The sequence below is a fragment of the Dermacentor albipictus genome, chromosome 1, assembly GCF_038994185.2.
Source record: "Dermacentor albipictus isolate Rhodes 1998 colony chromosome 1, USDA_Dalb.pri_finalv2, whole genome shotgun sequence".
NCBI classification, from domain to species: Eukaryota; Metazoa; Arthropoda; class Arachnida; order Ixodida; family Ixodidae; genus Dermacentor; species Dermacentor albipictus.
The window spans coordinates 417,643,981-417,666,449 of record NC_091821.1 but is presented as its reverse complement, the minus strand read 5'-3'; the positions used below and the strand labels follow the sequence as shown (position 1 = coordinate 417,666,449).

Here is a 22,469-nt window from a genome sequence, read left to right as displayed (position 1 = left end):
ACGAAATTAAAAGCGCCGGCGTCGCTGTATTTTTTTCCGGTAGAGGGATACATGGTGGGCAGAATGGGTCGACAGCCTGCCACTTTGGACGCAGTTGCGGTGCTCTTTATCATCAACAGCTGGGATGTGCTTGTTCCAGGATTACGGAATACAAGCGGCACTTAAGTTCTTCAGCTTGGACAGCGCCACCTTGCCCATGACATTCTCTGCCGTCTCGCTTTTCGAGGTTACGACCCACAACAACAGGACGCTCCACGCAACTGTCGGTGTCACCACCTATATATTGGGTGCCGATCTCTGGTATTTGAGGCCGGCCTGGCCGGCAGGGTATGACCATGTAGTGTTTTGTTTGTTTTTTGTTGTTGATATTTTACCTTTCTTCCTATTTTCTTTCTTTGTGTGATGTTCCCCACCATTGACCCGCACTCCTGCTTAGATCACTGAGCCATCCTTTTCATTAAAGTTCATTCTCTCTACCTGCTGTCTAGAAATATCCAATGGGAGTGTAACCTGTCCGTTTTGCGTGGGCCAAGTCTTCTGCTGCTTAGCTTTACTCACCGTCTACTGATCGCCTCGTTGGATAATCGCTAACGGATTGTAAGGCAAAGCAGAGCGCGTTTCAATTGGAGCAGCTGAAAAGGACCGCTTTCTTCTAGCGAATTCGGCGTGCCTGTTAAACAAACAGAAGGCGGACGTGGTCAAACCGACTGAAAAGGGCGCACGCCGCAAGTCTGTATTTGCCGAGCAACTGCTCGGCGGCTTTATCATGCGACGGTGCGCTTTCATCATGCGCGGCTGTTTTTTTCCCAACTTGTTCGCACTGTACGACATAGTATTATCCAAAGGGCAGCTTTACACGCCTTTGTAGACCAGCTTCGCCTTCAGCTCCATCGGCTACGCGGTGGCTCATTTGCTCTTGAGAAAGTTCACGGCGCTTACTGTGATCACCCTGCCATTCGTGGCGCTGTCTGTTGAGCAATGGCCTCTGACCGTCTTCGATGAATATGACGTCTCCACGGAGGCACTATTGAAGGCCGATGTAGCACTGTGCTATTCTGGCGCCATCGTGTGCTTCGGCTACGTCTTGGAACTCTTTCCGGCTACCTTGCACGCAACGGCCGAGCATCGCAGCGTTGGGTGGGGTCGCCTCGGAGTCGGGTGCGCCCTGCTCTCTCCGCTGCCCAAGAGCAACGACCTCGAACGCCTGGCGCCCACTGTGGCCGGTGTCCTGCTTTTTGCGTCGTTGCCTGACGCTGTGCATTCTGCCGCCCGCCACAGCGATTGAGTGCACCGGGGTGGCGACGCGGAGAATGCCGGAGCAGACCCAGGAGTACATTGAGTACACGAAGGCCGCACACGAAACGCTTGTTTGTGAGCGCAGGCAGAGTAACCTAATGAGTCAAGTTGAGGTCTAAGTCACTCGCTCGCGATTGCCGCTCCGTGTGCATAGATTTAAGCGAACGACGTGAACAATGCGCCTGTGTGTGCGTTTAATTTGTCACCTGTATCTGGCCTGCTCAGCTCCATTCTCTTACCAAAATGTCAACTAGAACATTGGCTACCACGTTTGCTCCCTGATAAACACCGCTCTCTTCCTGTCTGTAACGGGCACTAATAATATTTTTGGTTCCGTCGTTCTTTGAGCTGCCGTTAACTTGTTCTTGAGCTTTTTTGTTAATCTCCAAGTTTCTGCCTCGTACGCTAGCGCCGGTAGAGAGCAATGATTGCACACTTTTCTTTTCAATGACAGTGGTAAGCTCCCAGTCAGGCTTTGGCAATGCCTGCCGTATTCACCCCAAGCCATTCTTCTTCTGAAAATTGATTTCTCATGATCAGGGTTCCTTGTGAGTAATAGACCTAGATAAACGTACTCCTGCACAGATTCTAGAGGCTAACTGGCAATCACTTGCGAGGCTATTGAACATTACCTTTGTCTTCTCCACAGTAATATTAAACCCTACTCTTACCCCTTCTGGGGTAAAGCCTCAATAATTTGTTGCAATTCCTCCCCAGTGCTGCTGAGCAGGACAATGCAATCTGCAAACAGAAGGTTGTTAAGATATTCGCCATTGATTCTGACTCCTAAGCCTTCTCAGCCTAATAGACTGAATACTTCTAAGGATGCAGTGAATAGCATTGGTGAGGCTGTGCCTGACCCCGTTCTTGATAAGTAACTTCCAACTTTTCTTGTGAAGAGACAAGGTAGTTGTGGAAGGAATTGTGGAAGTAGTTGTGGAAGTTGTGTCCCGTTGAAGTGACAATATTTACAAATATCTCAGTTATCCTTTCCTCGGGAACTGCATTTCACCCACTAACAGCTGAATGCTTTTCGTTCAGCGCAAGGCGCGCCTGCATGATTTGGAACCTACTCGAAGGTTATCGTTGATTCTATTTGTTGTGTCAGTGGTCACCGAACCTTGTGTGATCCGACTGTGTGCGCGACGCTAATTGGGCGGTATTTCCTGGAAGGCACGCGCGCAAGAAACAACGCAGACCACGCCTTTCAAGCTGGTTTACGAAAGGAACCCGACGACGACTCTCGACGTCATGCTGCCACACGTCACCGAGGAAGAGAATCTCGATACCGTCGCCTCCCTCCAGCGCCGAAGAATCCCGACAGCTCGTCCGCCTACGCTTCAAGAACCAGCAGGGAACCGACAGCCAACACTACAACCTTCAACGACCCTACGTGGAGTATACCAACCCGGCCACCGTGTTTGGGTTTGGCCCCCAATACGCCGACGAGGACTTAGCGAGAAACTTCTGCGACGATATTTCGGTCCGTAGAAGGTCATCCGACGTATTGGCGCACCGGCCTATGAGGTCGTGCCAGACAGCATTTCGCAATCGCAGCGGTGCCACTCAAGGCCTGAAATAGTCCATGTTGTGCGCCTACGCTCTTCTGCCAACGCTAACGAACTCTGGGACTTCGTTTCTTTGTTATTTTTCTTTACTTCATGTGCTTTAGTTTCTTGCTGTTTGTAGCATCGGGACGATGCTCTTTGAGAGGGGGGCATTGACACGTGTACTTATTTACCCTTTTCTCGGGGAGTGCATTTCATCTCAATAACTTACGGTTTTCGCTAAGCTCAAGACGTGCCTACATGATTTGGAACTTGCTCGAAGGTTATCGTTGATTCTATATGTTTTGTGAGTTTTCACCGAACCTTGTGCAATCTGATAGTGTACGCGACGCGAATTGTGCAGTATTTTCTGGAAGGCACACGCAAACTAGCGATTACACTGGAACCCCCAACGAGACATATATAAAAGCCGACGCGCTTGACCCGCAGATCAGATTTTCAGTGATCGCCGACTTTACTCGTAGCTCGTAGCTATCGTTGTGTTTGAGTGTTGTTTGTTTTGCTGGCTGCAAGTTCACCCAATAAAGAGTTAAATTTGTGACTCGTACTTTTGAGGCTTCGTCACTTTTCACCGTCACTACAACGTGACAATTATTTCCAACCTAGCATATATATATATATATATATATATATATAGTCCCGTGTCTTCAAAGAGGACTCGCGACGTTTAATGAGGACAGCTGGCTCCCGAAAAACACGGCGGTGAGACCTGGCTATCGAGCGGGCGGGGTTAGCACACGCGCTTCGTCCTTGTCCTTCCTGCCTCTTCTCTTGCACTGTCCCACTAGTGCAGGTGGCATTTGACATTTTCTCCCTTCCTCGAAAAGAGAATCGCCTCGGCGGTAAAGAAGTGGAGTAAGAAAAAGATGATGGGGGGAGGAAAGAAACATGGTAAAGACAGATGCTCGTGCACATAACACAGTCACAGCGACTGGAAAGATACCAGTGCAGCATTGGTGAAGTCTAACGTGCAGAGTCTCAAGAAACAGAGAGGTAACCGCATTGACTGCAAATATGAGCACAAATATAAAAGTATGAATAAATGAAGGAAAAAATAATCACGAACGCGCAACATATTTCATGCGTACGACGTGAACGATGTCAGCGCTAGGTTGTTTTCTACGCCGTGTTTGAGCCGCACTGTCAGAAACGACTTCGTTGTTTACGTCACTAATGCGGCGCAGCACTTTGGGCCAAAATATCGGCTCAGTAACTTTTCACTAAGGCCACGGCGGCGAAAGGGAGTCCGCACCCACACTTGGTCGCCGGGTTCGTAGCATACTTGTCTGTGGCGGATGTTATAACGCCGCGCATCTGCGTGCTGCTGCTGACCGATGTGCGGCCGCGCAAGCTGGCGAGCTTCCTCAGCGCGTCGAGCTAATTCTTCGGCGTCAGTTGTTAGACGCTCGTCATCTTGACACAGAAGCATAGCTTCCAGTAGCGTCTGAACTTCGCGGCCGTAATGGACACTAAGTAGGCGTAAAGCGCGTTGTTTCTTGTACGGCGCTAATGTACGCGAAGGTCACGCAAGGCAAGACGTGATCCCATGTTTTGTGCTGGACGTCAGTATACATAGAGATTATGTCCGTGATGACCTTGTTTAGTCGCTCCGTACGTCCGTTGGACTGCGGATGGTAAGTAGTCGTCTTTCAATGCCTGGTGCTGCTGAATTGAAAAAAAAAATGCCCATAAGCTGTGCTGTGAACGCCGTCCTTCTGTCTGGAATCACAGTGGACGGGGCACCGTGGCGCAATAGAAGTTGTCACGTGAAGAATTGCGCTACCTCAGAAGCCGTGGCTCGTGGGTGCGCCTCTGTTTCGGCATAGTGGGTTAACTAGTCAGTCGCGACTCTAACCCACTTGTTGCCGTCGGTTGACAGAGGAAGAGGCCCGAGAATGTCCAAGCCAACTTGATCGATTGGCTTATGTGGTGGTTCTATGGGTTCCAATAACACGGCGGACTTCATGGGCGGTGACTTTCGCCGCTCACATTCACTGCAGCCTTTTTTTTTGCTTACCTGTATCATCTAGTCATTTTACATTGCTTTGTAGTTTGGTGATTTGTATTGATTTGATTTGTTAGAGTATTGTATTTGTATTGGTACATTATATAACTCCATGTATAAGTGTACATTTTCACAGAAATGTTTTTTTGCCACTCCCCTCTGCAATGCTGCGGCCGTGAGGGTACAATAAATAAATAAATAAATAAATAAATAAATAAATAAATAAATAAATAAATAAATACACATACTGTTTGACGCTTGCCGAAAGCCCGGGCCAGTAATACATCTCGCACAACCTGACAAGCGTTCGTGAGGAGCCTAACTGGCCAGATGTGGGCTCGTCATGACAAGCGAAAGGAATATCGTCCCGCTAGTCTTTTGGAACCACCAGGAGGTAGGCTCGGTCATTCGAACGGGTGTTTTTCTTGTAAAGCATGTTGTCGCGTAGACAGAAAGACGCCAATACGCGACGTAGATGGCGTGGAATGGCTGTTGGCCAGCCCTCTAAGTGGTCGATGATAGGTCGAATTTCAGCGTCGTCACGCTGTGGTCGGATCACTCCTGATGCAGTAATGGCGCCCAGGAAGCCATCATCATTCTTTGACTCGACTGACAGATTGGGCGGGCGCTGACAATGTGTCAGCGTCTTCGTGCTTGTAGTCAGACTTGTAAGCCATGGTAACGTCAAATTCCTGTAGCCGCAAGCTCTACCGTGCCAGTAATCCTGAAGGATCACGTATGTTTGCAAACCAACATAGGTCATGGTGTTCTGTCACCACTTTGAAGGGACGGCCGTAGTGATAAGAGCAAAACTTCGTGATCGCCCACACAACCGCGAGACACTCTTTTTCTATGGTAGATTAGTTCGCCTCGGCACGCGACAGCGAGTGGCTAGCATATCAATGCCGTCTTGACGTTGGACGAGTACTGCGACAAGACCGATGTTACTGGCGTCAGTATGCAGCTCGGTGTCAGCGTCATCGTCAAAATGGGCTGGGATGGGGGCTGACTGTACGCGTTGTCGTAGTTAAGCGAAGGCAGTTTGTAGCTCATTCGTCAGGCAGACGGCGTGTCATCCCTCGTAAGGCGAGTCAGTGGTTCCGCTGCCTTAGAAAAGCTTTAAATGAAACGGCGATAATACGCACACAAGCCTATAGGAAACACCGCACGGCCTTTTTGTCGGCCGGAGGAGGAATCGCTGCTACCGCGGCAAGCTTGTCGGGATCGGGTCGAACTCCTATGGCGCTTACGACGTGTCCGAGGAACTCGAGCTCTTCTTAACTAAAGTGGCACTTTTCTGCTTTAAGCACGAGATAAGCTGGTCGGATCCCTTCTAGCACATTCCGCAGGCGATGAAGATGTTGCTCAAAGGTTGCAGAAATGAATACTACGACATCAAGACACACGAGACATGTCTGCCGCTTCAGTCCAGAGAGGACGGTATCCATCATTCGCTGGAAAGTAGCTGGAGCTTAACAGAAGCTGAAAGGGAGGACTCGAAACTCGTAGAGGCCGTCAGGAGTCACGAAGGCAGTTTTCTCGTGGTCTCGCTCGTCTACCTCCATCTGCCAGTATCCGCTTTTCAAATCGAGTGACGAAAGATGCTGGGTGCGCCGCAGTCTGTCTAACGAGTCGTCAATACGTGGCCGTCGGTACACGTCATCTTTAGTTACGTTGTTGAGCTTCCGGTGCAGAAGCGTAGCGTTCCGTCTTTCTTTTTGATAAGAACGACCGGAGAGGACCATGAGCTCTTGGAAGGTTGGATAACGCCGTCTTCAAGCATTTCATTTATTTGCGTGCGAATCGATTCTCGTTCTTTCGCCGACACGCGGTGGGGCTGCTGGCGCACCGGACGTGCGTCGTCGCGTGTGATGATCCGGTGCCTTGTGATCGAAGTCTGTCGTACCTTGGACGAACTTGCGAAACATGCCCTGTATTCAAACAAGTGTTCGCGCAGTGCTGCCTGGTTGCCTTTCGATAGCTCGATATATACATGAACTTTCCATATACATGGCTCTCGATATATACTTGCACGATAAGAAAGGAAACTGAGGGGCCTTATTTTTATTAGTCAAATCATAGACAGCCAACAAACATGTCAACGAACAACAGCACAGAGGATATTGGTATCAGTTCCTAATTGAAGTAAACAGTGACAAATAAATAAAAATGAAAGTGGATGAAAAAGAGAATTCGCCGGGACACTTAAGACTGCTTACGTGAGAGAATGCGGAAGCATTATGCCGTTTGTAGACCTGGGAACGTCATGAGCACGCTCATGAACACAAGCACTCGGTAGACCTTTAAGTATAAACACCATGCAAGCGATTTTGAGCGCGACAGCGACAAACGACGCGTTGGAGATGGCTGTCGCGTTCGCTCGCCGCCTACTATTCGAACTCCATGCGAGCGGTGACTTTGAGCGACGTTTCCCCTGCGTTGCCGGTGCATATGAGGGCAGAAAATACACGCCGAAACTGGCGTGACGTGTGCTTTATTAATTTAAGTTTATGTGTTTAGCAGTAAAGAGCAGCATAAGATATTTCTGATGGTCTTGCAGTAGGTTCTTAGTTTTGCACGTTTCCAAATTTGGTCGTCTGCTTGTTCCGAATGACAATCGGTAGTACTTGACTGATGTACATCCAGTTCCGGCTTCGCGCTATTTACTACTCGCTCATAGCACTTCCTGGAGACGAGCGACGAATTATAGATTTCCAGAACCGAGCGATTGAGCGACAAGAACGAGCGATCTGTTCACGCGATGGCCCGTTTCGTCGCTCAAAGCAGTCGCTCGTCGCCGTCACGAACAAAATCGCTCTCACTGGGTGTGGGCTCGAGCCAGCAGCAACTGCGGATCTGCCGTGGCGTGGGGGAATAGCGCTAGCCTCGCGCCCCGTATTCCCGGCGGGTTCTATTCCCGCCCAGATCGAAATGTACCATATATTATTTTCAAAGCCATTAATTTACTTCGTTTGCAGGAAGCAGCCTGACAAATTTGACGTCAATCAGAGCATTCTTTGACCTGTTTTTACTCTTTGCGTCGTCGTCGTCCATCTTTAGTACCATCTTTCGGTCACGCCGATACCGATGGATTTTCGCGTAATTGGACATATAATGCTTTCGCATTACTATGCAGATCCCCCGCACTGTGGATTGAATAGATGTCAGTGAAGCTTTCTGTGCTGTTTGTGTTCATTGACGGCATTTGGTGGTGATTTCGACGGCATACGACAGTGACGATATGCTGTTACATTTTACCTTGAGGGCACCACTTGCGTTTGTCTAAGTAGTACACAGAGCGCACAGCGAGACGTGTTTGCTCGAGACGTTGTGCGCCACTGTCCGCAGCCTGCGAGAACGTTAGCACCGTCATTTCTTCACACGGCGCACCGCGTTGTGGGGGAGATAAATTCTTTTATTGAAGTCTTAGGAGAACTCGCTGGTGCCACGTCCCGAGCCCGACGACGGACCAACGCTCACGGGCCACCCGGGCTTCCATCCCAGTGTTGGAGGGTAGGGACATCGAGGCTGAAGGGTTGGTTACGCTGGACCACCACCTGCGTATTATCGTTTTGACGCCGCGGTGCTTTAATGAGGCGTCGCGCCTGCATGCACTACGTCAGTTGTCGGCATGGACAAACTTGCATGATGTTTATTTTTCAGAAATAGCAGAAACGTGCCGTAGCATACCATGAATTATTATTATTATTATTATATTTTTACAGTTTTCCCTAAAGTGTCGCCATGTATAGCAGTAGCGTTTCTTTTATTGAAGAGACCCTAAATGAAGCACGCTTTCTTATGGCGTCTTTCCTGGATGTAGGAGACGTATGATTCTGTGGACGTTTAGACGCGGGTCGCTACTTTTTTCTTATCGGCTCTCTTCCGCCAGGCGGGACCGCTAAACAAGTCTCTCAGCTTCTGCTTGCACGTGTTCTGGTGGTTAGGTTCTTGCTCATGGCTATCATGCCACAGATTCGCCGTGCCTTGTAAGTAGAGCACCAAGCCAGGCTACATAATCGTCGGATGCCATTTGTTGTGGGCATTTTCACGCTCATAAGCGGCGATGAAGTATTCAACGTGAAGGGGATCGGTGACGCATATCGTTCCTGTATGCCGCGGCTGAGCGAAGACAATTGTCGAGGTGGTAGGCATTGATGTGGGCCGTGCCATTTCGGGTCCTGTTTCGTCCGTCATGATGTTCAGTCCGAGGGGACGACCACTGCGAAGCTCTGTTGTTGTTTCTAGTGGGTACCCCTCTACTCAGCCATTTGTCACGGTGCGGAAATCACATGTAAACACGTATTTTCAATATTTACAAGAACGGCAACGATACACAAACAAGATTGCTGCCGAGACCGATGTCACCTCGCCACGTCAATTCGTCTTCTGTCTTTGGCGACACTCTTAGTAGCGCTGTAACAATATATTAGAAGCAAAAGTCATGACGGAAGTAGTGGCCATAATGTAGCATCCTGGAGACAAATTCCCGTTTAGGCAAAAAAGTGTGTTTTAGAAGCTCAGTGGGCCTCTCTATTTGGTTGCACCTAGACTAGCACAGCCCCACTTGTTCTCAGCTATTTTTTCTGATTTCAGGTACCACCTTAGGGCATGAAATGTGGTGACCAGGTTGTGGATTCAAACTTGCGACCTTGATCATAGAAACCCAATGATTTAGCTCTAAGTCGCCACCGTACAGTGCATTACACAGAGCGGCCACTTCAACTCGATCAGTAGTAGCGAAAGACAGGACACACAGATTCCATGTTTAAACAGTGATGAGGTTAGATTGGCTTTGAGAAGTATATTCAGGGGAAAAGTGGCAGGAGAAGATAGAATAACCGTCGATTTGGTGAAACACGGAGGGGATATTCTACTTGAAAAGCTTTGGGTCCTTTATACGCTATGTCTCAAAACATCAGTGTACCAGAGACTTGGAAGAATCCCAACATTAAGATGACAGTGAACAATGTACCATTGGTGTCGTTAGGCTAATGTGTATCATTCTATCATTAAAGTTTGGTTCTAGGCATGCGAACAAGAAAAATTGTCGAAACAGCACGTTCTGCAGTTAAACAAAAGTAAATAAATCTTCAATTGAATAAAAATGTGAATCTAATACAAAATAAGAAAATACAAGTACGTTAGTGTTATTACATATATATTATCACTTTCGTTAATGAAGCTTTTTAAAAGCAAGCTTTAGCTCGGGTGCTCCTATCTAAACACATGTAATAGGAGAACTCGCTTTTCTCGGTAACCACTGCACCAAATTTGGCGAGCGTTGTTGCATAAAGTAAAACTTAATATCTAGTGACTGTTTCGAATTCTTTATTTACGTCTTCAATTTTTTATTAATAATTGGCGAAAGTCAGAAATTTCCAGAAAACAAAACTATAAAGTTTACAACTCTGTAACTCAGCAAAGAAAAATGATATCACAATTCTGTTAATTGCATATGATAGTACATCTACAGAGGACAAAATCGATGTGTTACACATGAATCTACAGAAATGTAATATTATGGAAATACAGCTTTTGCAGAATCCTTGAAAACAGCGTAACAAATTCACATAATATATAAGTTGACACAACGAATTTGTCCACTTTGAATGATCTAATGAATGCCGTTTACAAAAACGCGAAATCTGTTTTTGATCCAGAGCTATCAAGTTGTAAACTTCGTACTTCTATTTTTCTCAAATTTCTGAATTTTTGAAATTAAAAAAAATTGAGGCCCTAAATCGAAATTCCGCTTCCAACAGTAACTATAATTTAGCTTTCTCTCTCTAATGCAACAAGTTTGATTAAAATTAGTTCAATGGTTATCTCAGAAAAACGGCTTTGCGTTTTGGATGTATTTGAATAGGCCGCGGCGGAGTGGGCCCAAGCTAAAGCTTCCCCTTAAGGTTATTTTAAGTCGATCACTGCAATTGCGCGTTACCCTATAGCTTTAGTAACTCCTTTTGGTTTTCAGTGAGGTCAAAGAACCACGCGCTAAACCTTTTGCCGCCATGCTTGCGTGCTTGTCGCCCAGCTTGAAACGAACATGGACATATTCAAGGCCCACCCACGTTTTCAAAAAGTATGTTAAATATAGTAAGAAATACTTCCAAAATACGCCGGAAATTCGGTACAGTTTGGTAGCTACTCACAAGATCCTTTGAAAACTCCGTGTACGGAGTTGTGAACACTGTTTTTACAGACTAGACGAATCTTTACAGCTATGTGGGATGCATCCGAGGTCGTCGCCCCTACCGCAACACAAGGCCCGGTTCCCTGCCTTCCTAGGGTCGACAACGTGGCTTTCTCATGGACGTTGGTGAAATGCTTCACCATCGTTCTCCTGGGGTAAGTCTCTTCCAGGTGTGATGTCCCTTTTAGTTACCGAGTGCAAGACTGGCGGAATCAATGAGACAGTTCCCATGCGATTGAATCTCTTCTAGCACAACAATGGCAGAAAGTTCATGCATCATAGCAAAATTATGCAGTCTTTACTTTTAACTAACAAATTTGCTTTTGATACTTCGTCTTACTTGTCTCCGTTAAGAGCCAGACTCAACCGACGCCATCAAAGTCACTGATTAACTCCTTAATTCTCAAAACTGACACATCCAAGTTTTCATTTCACTTTTGCTTTCACTCGTACAGAACCTCACGACGATGCTGACGGCGACGGCAAAAATGCGTCTGGAGTGTCCATATATATGCTATCGCAATAAAACGCATTGGAATGAAAATGTCAAGTAATGTAACGAATATGTCTCGTCAGGGTGCATGCTTTCGCCTTCATCCTCTTTAGCGTATGCTAAAGTGACTGTCCACTTTTGTCATTTTCTTTGGAGCTGTGCTTGCCATCTTCGCAGATAGATAGATGCACAGTTCGCCCCCCAAAAGTGCGTGAAGTACCCTAGGAATGCTAATCGCATTAGAAATTTCCCGCAAATGCAGTCAGCGTGCCAGTGATTGCGAGTGACTCCTAACGATGCAAGCGGACAAAATAAGGGTCGCAAGGCCCTCGGCATTTAATGCGGTTAGCATTCTTAAGGCACTTAACGCAATATTCGCTATCTATCTATCTATCTATCTATCTATCTATCTATCTATCTATCTATCTATCTATCTATCTATCTATCTATCTATCTATCTATCTATCTATCTATCTATCTATCTATCTATCTATCTATCTATCTATCTATCTATCTATCTATCTATCTATCTATCTATCTATCTATCTATCTATCTATCTATCTATCTATCTATCTATCTATCTATCTATCTATCTATCTATCTATCTATCTATCTATCTATCTATCTATCTATCTATCTATCTATCTATCTATCTATCTATCTATCTATCTATCTATCTATCTATCTATCTATCTATCTATCTATCTATCTATCTATCTATCTATCTATCTATCTATCTATCTATCTATCTATCTATCTATCTATCTATCTATCTATCTATCTATCTATCTATCTATCTATCTATCTATCTATCTATCTATCTATCTATCTATCTATCTATCTATCTATCTATCTTCTGTAACCACTTTCCGGTCAATCTGAGCAAGGGGCAATCCCTGGTCGAATGGGTAGCGCATCGATCGGGCTGCTGCACTGAGGGATCAGGGCTCGAAACCAACCGTCGGACCAAGTCGGTTCATTCGGTTTGTGGCACTGTGTACCCGTATACTGACTTTCAGCGAACATCTTTTACGCTGACTTCGACTGCTGAGTCATATGTCACTCGGTCTGGGCTCCTTTTCAACGAAACGTTTTGATAAATCTTGGGTGACTAGGTACGTGCCAGTCGGTGTGTGTCGCTCTTCAATGAACTTCTTCGTCAGCAACGTGCTTACCTAGGTGTGTGCCACTGGATATGTACTGCTGCACAGTGATAAAAACGGTTCTTTAAATTTCTCCGACGCTCGGTGGAATCGAACCGTGGGCCACGCGGGAACATTACGGCGCTGTCGCTAGATGGCGCAGCGTTTTCAGCAAGGAGCGGGAGAGAGGCGCCCGGTTGCAGACACGTTTAGGCCTTGTCAATGCGATGTGCCGCTGCAGTGCTTTAATGCTAATTGCATTAACGTCGATATTCATCGTGAGATGGGTTGTGCCGAATTTTTTATGCTAAAGATATTCCTGAAGTTTTTAGAGACTGTAAGTTAATGTATACATTCGGTATGACACTGATGCGCGCGTACATGAAGTTCGCATGCACTCCTGGGCTGTACGACCTTTTCTGCGTATTGTGTTGTGTATATGCCCTGAAAAAGAAAACATTAATACATTTGTAATTCTGAATAACAATCCGCGAAAGTAAGGCTCGTTTTTACGTTTAACTGTGTACATTCGCTTGAGTTGCATACAGTGCCAGAAAAAAAAAAAATCCTAAACCACAACGATCTTCGACCAAGACAGGAAATAATTTTTTGTGTTTGGTTTGCCATGGAGCCGTTCAACAAGAACCACAAGAAAAAGGTCTGTAACCTAATTAGGCTGAGCACGTCGCCACAGGCGCGGGTCTACCTAGCCACATACAGGTATGCGCAAAGGGAAGTGTAGAGTTGAGCAGCCGAGTACGCTATTAAAATGAGCTAAGTCACTCACTCAAAGCCTGCGGGACATTGGAGGCGTTAGTGGGAAAAAGCAAACTAAATGTGACAAAGATGTGTCTCGTTCCGTCTGTCAGGATTCCGATTTCTATTGAACAGTTTCTGGAACTCTTCGTTTTACTGATATTCGTTTCTGAAATTCACTTCGACAATAAATAGAGGCAACCTTGACACCGAGTGACAAGTGTTGCACGATGTGCTTGAACCGTCTTACTCGAAGCTGATGGAAAGGTGCAAGGGCTAGTGAATTGCGGAACGTTCACGCAATTATGTATTTCCATCGCGCGACGCGCACGCGGCGGAACAATGCGATGCATAACAAAAGCGAGCACACTCGAAGGGCTCCTCCGTGTTTTTCTCGTGTTTGCCTTAACCGTATGTCCACGTAGAGCAAATTCGACAGCCTAACGCATTGCGAAACACGGGGCTCGAAGACCAGGGACCCGGGGGAAAGCTGCCGCGCCTACTTCAGCGTCTCGTACCCCGCTTACGCATTTCGTTACACGACTTCGAGTGCGTGCGTGTCTATAGAGCCACGATACTTGGGACCCTTACGAAGTGCATACACTGGCAGGACGTTAGTACCAGGAGGAACGAGGCCAAGTCATCCAATATTCATTGTCAGCGGCAGCTTCTCTGGCACCCACACACTCGAGCATGGAACGCCGGACGGCCAGCACGTGTCTGATGAAGTTTCTCTGTTTCGCAACCCTTCGCCCGAGTGGCTCGGCGGTGGTGGGCGTCCTGCCGCCGAGCCCGAAGTCGCGGCTTGCGTTGTCGTACAGACACAGGACTTCCATGCGCTAGAACGCCCATGGGCTGCTATTTCAGTGTGGGTTTGTGAACCAAAAGCTGGCTCACATTATTCCCGCACCCACATTGCCGCACACTCATCGCTAAGGTTGATAAGAACTTGCGTTGCTCAATTGCTCAATTTGTATTTGCAGACGCTTTACAACCTCGAGGGTTGTGTTGAAGAAGGCTCTAAACAGGCGACATTGTATGCGACTTGAGTGGCAGGACCTTCTTAGACTGTGGCAGTGTCTTGGCTCTGAACTGAGGTCCATTGAAGCACCTGTATAGTCCTCATGTAGGAGGAATATGTCTCAATGAGGCTATGTAAGTGCGTTTCGCGCCCTTGTATGTGTTAGTGTGTGTGTGTTTATCGTTTGTTTTTCCTCACTCCTTTTCTTTAATGCCCAACTGTCTCACCCGGCGTAGAGCATGCTAAGCCTTTTGCGAGGCTAGCCTCTCCAGATAGAATTCAGCTTTCTCTTTAACCCTCTAGCTCTCTCATTGCTCAGTAGGTACCTTTTGGACGATCGGTATTGTTGTGTTATTGGTCGCAGCTAACGCTAGCCAAGCTGTTAAAAAAAGAATTTAAAAAAGATGATGCAAGAGGCGATTTTAAGGTGCACGGTGTTCAGTTGTCAGACCTCTGACAATCGAACACCGCAAGTCTTATAATCGTATCTTGCTGGGAGATTTTGAAATATTTTTGTTTCTTTTACCAGCATGGCTAACGTTAGCTCGGACACTTGGTATACTGCCGTGAAGAAGCATTGGGTTACACCTTAGCCGATCCGTGAAGCAGTCGCCTAGTGTAGTAGAAGCATTTAAACATGACTGGTTCCCGCGAGCGTTTAAAACTGCTTGAGGGACAGCTGCTGGCCACAACCAGGACTCTCAGGTATAACTTCGTTGACGGTGCCTCGACCATTTGCTGTCACTTCGAATTGCGTGGTTCGTAACTGCTAGCTCTCGTTGCTACAACAACCGCTCTTGGCACACTATATCGCTCATCCACGGCTAATAATAACGATGCACTCAAAACGAAGACGAAGGCATGGGCACATGTGCGCTTCGTTTTCGGTACGCTGTTATTATCAGCCACGAATCAACACTAAGCCGCCCGGTGTTCTATCATCTAGAGTGCTTGTCGGCATTCTAAATCTGTTATGGGGATGCGGGTGTTTGCCCGGGTGTGGTTCAACCGCATCGCGCCAATCGTATCGCAGTTTCAGCACGTCTCTGATCTATATTCCCCGTCTACTCCGAGGCAGGTTCGCTTCGGGCAAGGCTCGCTTGGTAAAAGGCCGCGAGGTGCGCGCCCTGGACCTGCTGGCCTCGCACGTGTGCCTCTCGGCGCTTCTCTTCGTCAACCTGAGTCAGCTGCGGCTGCACACGTTCGAGTGGCGCCTGGTGGCAGCGGTGCTTCTGGGCAAGGCTGCACTGTTCGCCCTGGTTGCGGCGGCCAGCGCAGCGCTCCCCCGCTCTTCCTCGAGCCGCCGCGGAGGAGGCCAACTGGCCACCGCGGGCCTGCACGCCATCTTCGTGACCCAAGTGAACGACTTCGGCATCGCATACCCCTTAGGTGCGTGTTCGCGGCGAACCTTGTCGTGGCAGCCAGCGACCGTCGGTTTACTTGAACTCCGTGCTACTGGACGAGCGGACGACCCCTAGAGGATTTATATGGCATGTGGTCACGGACGTGTCCGACCGGTTGTCTCAGAAATCCCGCAAGGTATCTCGTTTGGTTTTCCGACAGATGCTGCTCATCAGTGCTGCTTCTGGCAATACAGGGCCAGGAAATACCTCGGGTAAGAGAATATAAATACCTTGGTATATGGATAAACGAAGGCAATAGATATATGGAAACACAGGAAAAAACAATAACAGTAAAGGGGAAGAGAAATGCAGCCATAGTGAAGCACAGAGCGCTATGGGGATACGATAGGTAAGAGGTTCTCCGGGGTATGTGGAAAGGTGTAACGGTTCCAGGAGTTACTTTTGGAAATGCGGTTGTTTGCTTGAAATCAGCGGTACAGTCAGGACTCGATGGGAACCGAAGGTCAGTGGGTCGCCTCGCATTGGGCTCTCACGGGAAGACTACAGATGAAGCTGTGCAGGCTGATATGGGCTGGACTAGTTTTGAAGCGAGGGAAGCTCACAATAAAATTGAGTATGAAGGGCGACTGAGGAATGTGGAAGAAAGTAAATGGGCTGGGATAGCGTTCAGGTATCTGTACCGAAACAACATTGATTCACAGTGGAGGTTAAGAACTAGGACGCTTACCAGCAAGTATTCGGCCTGTAGGGTGGGCACCACAGCAACGAAGAACATCAAGCGGATAGTCAGAGAGGCTGAAGTAATCTCATGGGTGGCGGCAATGGAAAAGAAACCTGCCATGAGTAACTATTTAAGAGGAAAAAACGCAATCAGGAAAGAAACCATTCATGATAACTCAAAGGGAAGCTCATTACTTTACGAAGCGAGATCAGGATGCCTTAGAACACGCACCTGGAAAGCGAGATATAAGAAGGAAGAAGAAACATGTGCTTGCTTCGGTAAAGCTAGGGAAACGATGGAGCATGTTTCATTAGAATGTGAACACACCTGCCCAGTGGTCAATTTAGGCACCACTGGCCTCCTTGAAGCCCTTGGGTTCAGCGAGAGCAGGGGAAACGTAAACATGTCAGCAGTAGAGATTAGTAAGAGGCGATTGGAAGATTGGTGGATGAAAAGTAGGGAAACGACTAAAAAAAAACGGAGACGCATAAAAGCAAAGTTCGCATAGGGGGTCAGAAAATGTGGTTGTAAGAATTCATAGTTTTTTTCTTTAATTTTCTTTTTTGACTTAGGTAGGACATTAGGCAGCATAGTAGCAAGAGCTTGGTGGCGCAACCCACTGCCCCGTTCCAAAGGGGACGCTCATAACAGCCATTCATCCATCCATCTATAAAGGCGCGTCTCGAGAGACTCACTTGAGCTGTTTCAAAGACTCCTTTGGCTCGATGGCGACAGTTTGGGAAGGATTTTCTTTGTTTGTGTTTCCCTTACATTCTAGCTTCATTTTGCGTGTTAGTTTGAAAGTTTGTTCGTGTTTGTTATATTTATTCTGCACTTTATTCGTACTTCTTGTGAAATGAATCCATTTCCTAATTTGCCACTGCGCTTTTCTGTACTGCACATTAGCCCGACTAACGGCTTGATTAGATAAAGATAGTCACAATTTGGATAAAAGTGAAGTGGCCTAGCTGCACATGCTAGGGCATGCAAGCTTAATGTATACGGCACCAAATTATGCTGTCGGATTCCCTCTCTAAGTATTCACCTACAGAGGTCTTGTCTGGTGCATTGCTTCCCCTCCAAATTCAGCAATGAGGAGACAGAGCTTCGAACCTCCGAATCCAGTTTTCGCCAACGGACAGAAATAAAATTCCCTTGTTTTCCCTATGCGTTTGCAAGACGCGGTTGTTCAGTGCAGTTCAGATAAATTATTCTGCTATGTAAACAGGCTGAATATTTTACATTTTAATTTATTTCTCAGGCATTCGAAATACTTAAATAAGACGTTGCTGGATTCAACCCGAAATGATGCGGCAGCGCAAGTTATGTTTATAAATCTTGTTAGATCAGTTTCTTGAATTTGCATACGCAATATGGGGTCCTCCCGCAGCGCGTGACACGGAGAAGCTTGAGAGAATGGAGAATTTAGCTGCTCGGTATGTTTCAAGAAAACACGGCGTCGCGAGCTCAGCGCGACAAACGTCAGTGGGAGAGGCTATAGAGTCGACAAAGAAGACTGTGTCTGAAACATTTCCACCACATCTTTCACGCCACAGTCGGTACACAAATGGAGAGATATATAATGCATCCGCATTACCAGTCACAACGCGTGGACCACTCCCTAAATGTCTGCAAACCTGCCTGCAAGTCACATTTGCTGAAGATGTCTTCTCTTCTAAACACTATTCGGAGCTGAACTAGATTGCCTTCAGATGCAGTGAGTGTTCTGTGATGTGAATGCTAAAGTGAGTGTGCGTGCTTGCTTTGATTTGGACTACCATAAAGGCCACGTTTCGGCCAGTGCTGTTCTTGTAGCCCATGTTAATTCATTTCTGCTTTTGAACATTGTTTACATGTATTTTTACAGACGAGCTACATAGATTATCATTATTGATTTACGCATTGTAATCCCCCCTCGCCCTCCCGTAATGCCGTTTTAGCACTGTGGGTAAATAAATAAATAAATAAATAAATAAATAAATAAATAAATAAATAAATAAATAACACAGCCTGCTTTGAAACCCCATATACACATTAACACGTGAGCGAATTTACACTTCTTTCGACATGCCGAACAAGATTTACACGGAAAGTGGGCTCCCGACCTCTCTTACACAATGTAACAGTGTGAAAGCCGTGACGCCATCTCAAGAAAACCAATGTAAGAGAAGTGGAATAAATTTTTCTTGTGAGCCGCGTACTAGCACAGAACCACCATGCTTACGCGCTTACACGTCACTTGCAGTGATGCACGTCCGTACGCGGAAAATTTTGTTTCTTTCATTCGTGGCAAAACTTGCCCGAACACGTCACCACTAGGACTCTGTCAAGGTTTCTCAGCATATCGGCGGCTCCTGGTAAACATTTATATGCGCATGCGTAGTCAGCTGCTCAGCGCCACGGTATGTATGTAACTTCGGTAGGTATGTATTTGCGGTAGGCATGTATCAGTGCGCTTACACCGAGATTTAATTTACTGCATTGTTTGATGCTGCTGCATACGTTTGTTTCGCAGCTAGACGTCAAAATTCTGCTGAAAGTGCGCAGACATCTAGAGCACGACGGCAATACGGCAATGCCTGGACTTCGTCAACCAGCCCAGACAACCACACCTTGTCGTCTGCTTGGCGCGATGCGTTCACTGCGCTGCTGTACGATGATAAGTCTCACTTCGCATTGTAAGGCGAAGATAATTTGAGGTTACTGAAATCAAAATGCGCCTTTTTGGCAGCAGTTCTGCGTATAAGGAAGTCCCATAGCCTTTGACTATGGGACCTGCTTATGTATACTACGCACATATAATTTTCGGTATTTTTACAAATAAGTAAATTATGAAATTATGAAATTATCGGTCGTTGTGGCGTCGCAGCACTGCCTTTTCCCTAGATTTCCCTAGATTTCGACAGAATTTGCTATTTCATTAAACTTTCCCTAAAATACCTAGATATAGAACAATTTTCCTAGAGTTAGCAGCACTGTGAGGAGAAAACAACAGATGACTTCTTTTTATCGCGCCGCCGGTTTAGTTCATTGAAAAAAATAATCTTTGAAGTTTCCTTCCGCAAAAGTGGCCTGGATCTGACAAGTCCTCGTTATTTATTCTTCTTGAGCTTGGACTCTCGGGTACAGGATGTTCGCACCACCGTTAAGTGATTTATTATTGATTCCAAGCGATTGCCCACATAAATGAGCTTCCTTTATTATGGGAGGCAAGACAGAGCCTGACCAAAAGGTGGAGGAGACAGAAGTTTAATAGGAAGCTAAAGCTGAAGATTGCGGAAATTACGCAAAAGACACAAGAGTATGCGGAACAATTGGCGAGAGCAAATTGGCAGCAATTTAGCAATTCCTTAAGCGGAACCCTGAGTACCACCCGAACGTGGAGCATACTCAAAGCACTCCTGGACCCGACTAAAACCAAGTCGGAGAACAACAAGGCCATACAGAGGCTGGTTCACCAGTTTCAGGGCTCAGAGTATGAGCTCATAGAAAGCGTAAGGCACAAGTGCTTCGGGGATGGTGACCCAGCAGCCTACACGGAGTTCTACAAGGGGAAAGAAAATTCTGATCTGGACAGGCCTATAACCAAAGAAGAAGTAGACGCAGCAATAAGAAATACCACTAAGAATACGGTTCAGGCGCAGACAAGATAAAAAACGCGCTGATTGGCAACCTCAGTGATGAGCTGGTAGTCGAACTTACTGACTATCTCAACAAGCACTGGGCGGAGGAGACAGTACCCGAGGAGTGGAAGCATTCGGAGGTAGTGATGATTCCAAAACCTGGCAAAAAACTGCAAGCAGAAAATCTTAGACCAATCTCTCTCACGTCATGCTTAGGCAAGCTGTACGAGCGGGTGGCTACAATGAGGCTACAAAATTATATGGAGGACAACGAGCTGCACCCCCCCCCCCCCCCAGCATGTTTGGATTCCGCGCTAAATTGTCGGCGCAAGACGAGCTCCTCCAGCTCAAGGAGGAGGTGCTCAGCAACGTCCCACGAAACAGCGAATACGTCATCATGGCACTAGACATTAAAGGAGCCTTCGACAATGTCAGCCACGAAGCCATACTCACAGGACTGGATAGCCTGAGCTGTGGCAGAAGCATTTATGGCTACGTCAAGGTCTTCCTCTCTAACCGGACAGCAACAATCGGCCTGGGAGCAGTCAGATCAGAGAAGTATCGCACCCCTAACAAGGGAACTCCACAAGGGTCGGTCATCTCCCCCATACTCTTCAACGTCGCAATGATCGGGCTAGGAAGACAACTCGAACAACTTGAAAGCCTTCGGCACGCCATTTACGCTGACGACATCACGGTATGGGTGAACCGGGGATCGCTCAGCGAAAAAGAAGAGTGCCTCCAAAAAGCGGCCACCTGCATAGAAACCTACGTTAGGGCCAGGGGCCTCACCTGCTCGACGGAGAAGTCCGAGCTCCTAAGGGTGTGGTGAGGCAAACAAAATCGAACGGTCCCTACAAGTGATGAGCTCAGCCTCAACGTATACCTCGCGGGACAACGCATTCCGGAGAAGACCACCATTCGGATCCTCGGGATGTGGCTTCAGTCCAATCAACGGTGCAATCATACTCTGGCACTGCTGAAGACTGCCACCATGCAGGTAGCCCGTATGATCAACAGAGTATCTAGCAAGAGACAGGGTATGAAGGAGAGCGACACACTTAGGCTAGTCACGAGCCTCGTGGTTAGCAGAGTGGTGTATAGCCTTCCCTACCACAAATGCATCAAGCATGAAGAAGAACAAGCGGACGCCATACTGCGAAAGGCGTACAAAACTGCGCTTCACCTGCGGCAGCGCACATCGACCAAGAAACTGCTGGCCCTGGGACTGCACAATACCTTCAGTGAACTAAGAGAAGCACTACTATGCGCTCAGGCACGTAGGTTGATGCAGACCTCCACGGGAAGGGTGCTCCTGCGAAGATATGGCGGCGGCAACATGATCCAAGAGATCAAGCGTACCGAGGCCTATACGGACAAGTATCGCAGTACACTGCGAGTCGCACCGATACCCAAGAATATGGACCGGAACCTGCACAAGGCGCGTAGAGAGGCAAGAGCAGAGTACGTGAAGAGAACCTTGGCGAACAAGGACAACACAAGGTATCTGGACGCGGCAACGTTCGTCAAAGACGGAAGACACAACAGCAGAGCAGTGGCGTCGGTGGTTAATTCGGACCTCAAGGAGATCACCAGCGCATCACTACAGGACTGCACGGTAGTCGAGGCCGAAGAGGCAGCTGTGGCTCTGGCAGCACTGGAGGACTATCGATCTGGCAGGTTCTAACAATAATAACAGACTCTCAAGCAGCACGCCATAATTATACAAACGGCAGAATTGGGCGCAGAGCACGCCACATACTTTGCTCATGCGACCCGGGAAACAAAGTTCAGCATACCATAATCTGGGTACCAGGGCACACTGGCATAACAGGGAACCAAGAGGCGGATAGGATAGCTCGAGGGCATACCAATCGGGCGTCCGACACATCCAGCCTTGTGGAACCTGAGTCAGTACCCATGGGCTACTCAGATATCCCAAATTATTATAAAGGGGCCAGACTGAAGTACAAACCCGCGGATAAGGATCTGAGCAGAGAGCATGCTGTTGCATGGCGACAACTGCAGACGGGTATTTTCCCGAATCTAAACCTTCTGAATAAAATTTTCCCTACACAATATGAAGCTAAGTGCCCATGGTGCGGAGCGAAACCAGATCTGTACCACATATCATGGGCCTGTCAAAATATTGAGTCCCCAACTATCTATAAAATTAAAAACCCGAGTGCGGAACAGTGGGAGAGTGTGCTTTCCAGCGTAAGCTTGAACGGCCAAAAGCGCCTAGTAGAGCGAGCTCGCGGGTTGGCCATACTCAGTGGAGCC

At 47.3% G+C, this 22,469-nt stretch overlaps 1 protein-coding gene and 1 long non-coding RNA gene across 2 annotated transcripts in view; one reads left to right on the top strand and one right to left on the bottom strand.

Moving 5' to 3' along the window:
• Positions 1-22,469, top strand: part of LOC135900366 (lysosomal cholesterol signaling protein-like) — a 187,923-nt gene that overhangs the window by 39,144 nt on the left and 126,310 nt on the right. The window contains exons 2-3 of the mRNA XM_070532233.1: positions 11,094-11,220; positions 15,557-15,867. Of these exons, the coding sequence (XP_070388334.1) occupies positions 11,096-11,220; positions 15,557-15,867 (436 nt within the window). The 5' untranslated portion in view covers positions 11,094-11,095. The remainder of the gene's footprint in view (positions 1-11,093; positions 11,221-15,556; positions 15,868-22,469) is intronic.
• The window catches only part of LOC135900425 (uncharacterized), a 142,323-nt gene that overhangs the window by 17,242 nt on the left and 102,612 nt on the right, over positions 1-22,469 (bottom strand). The window lies entirely within an intron of this gene.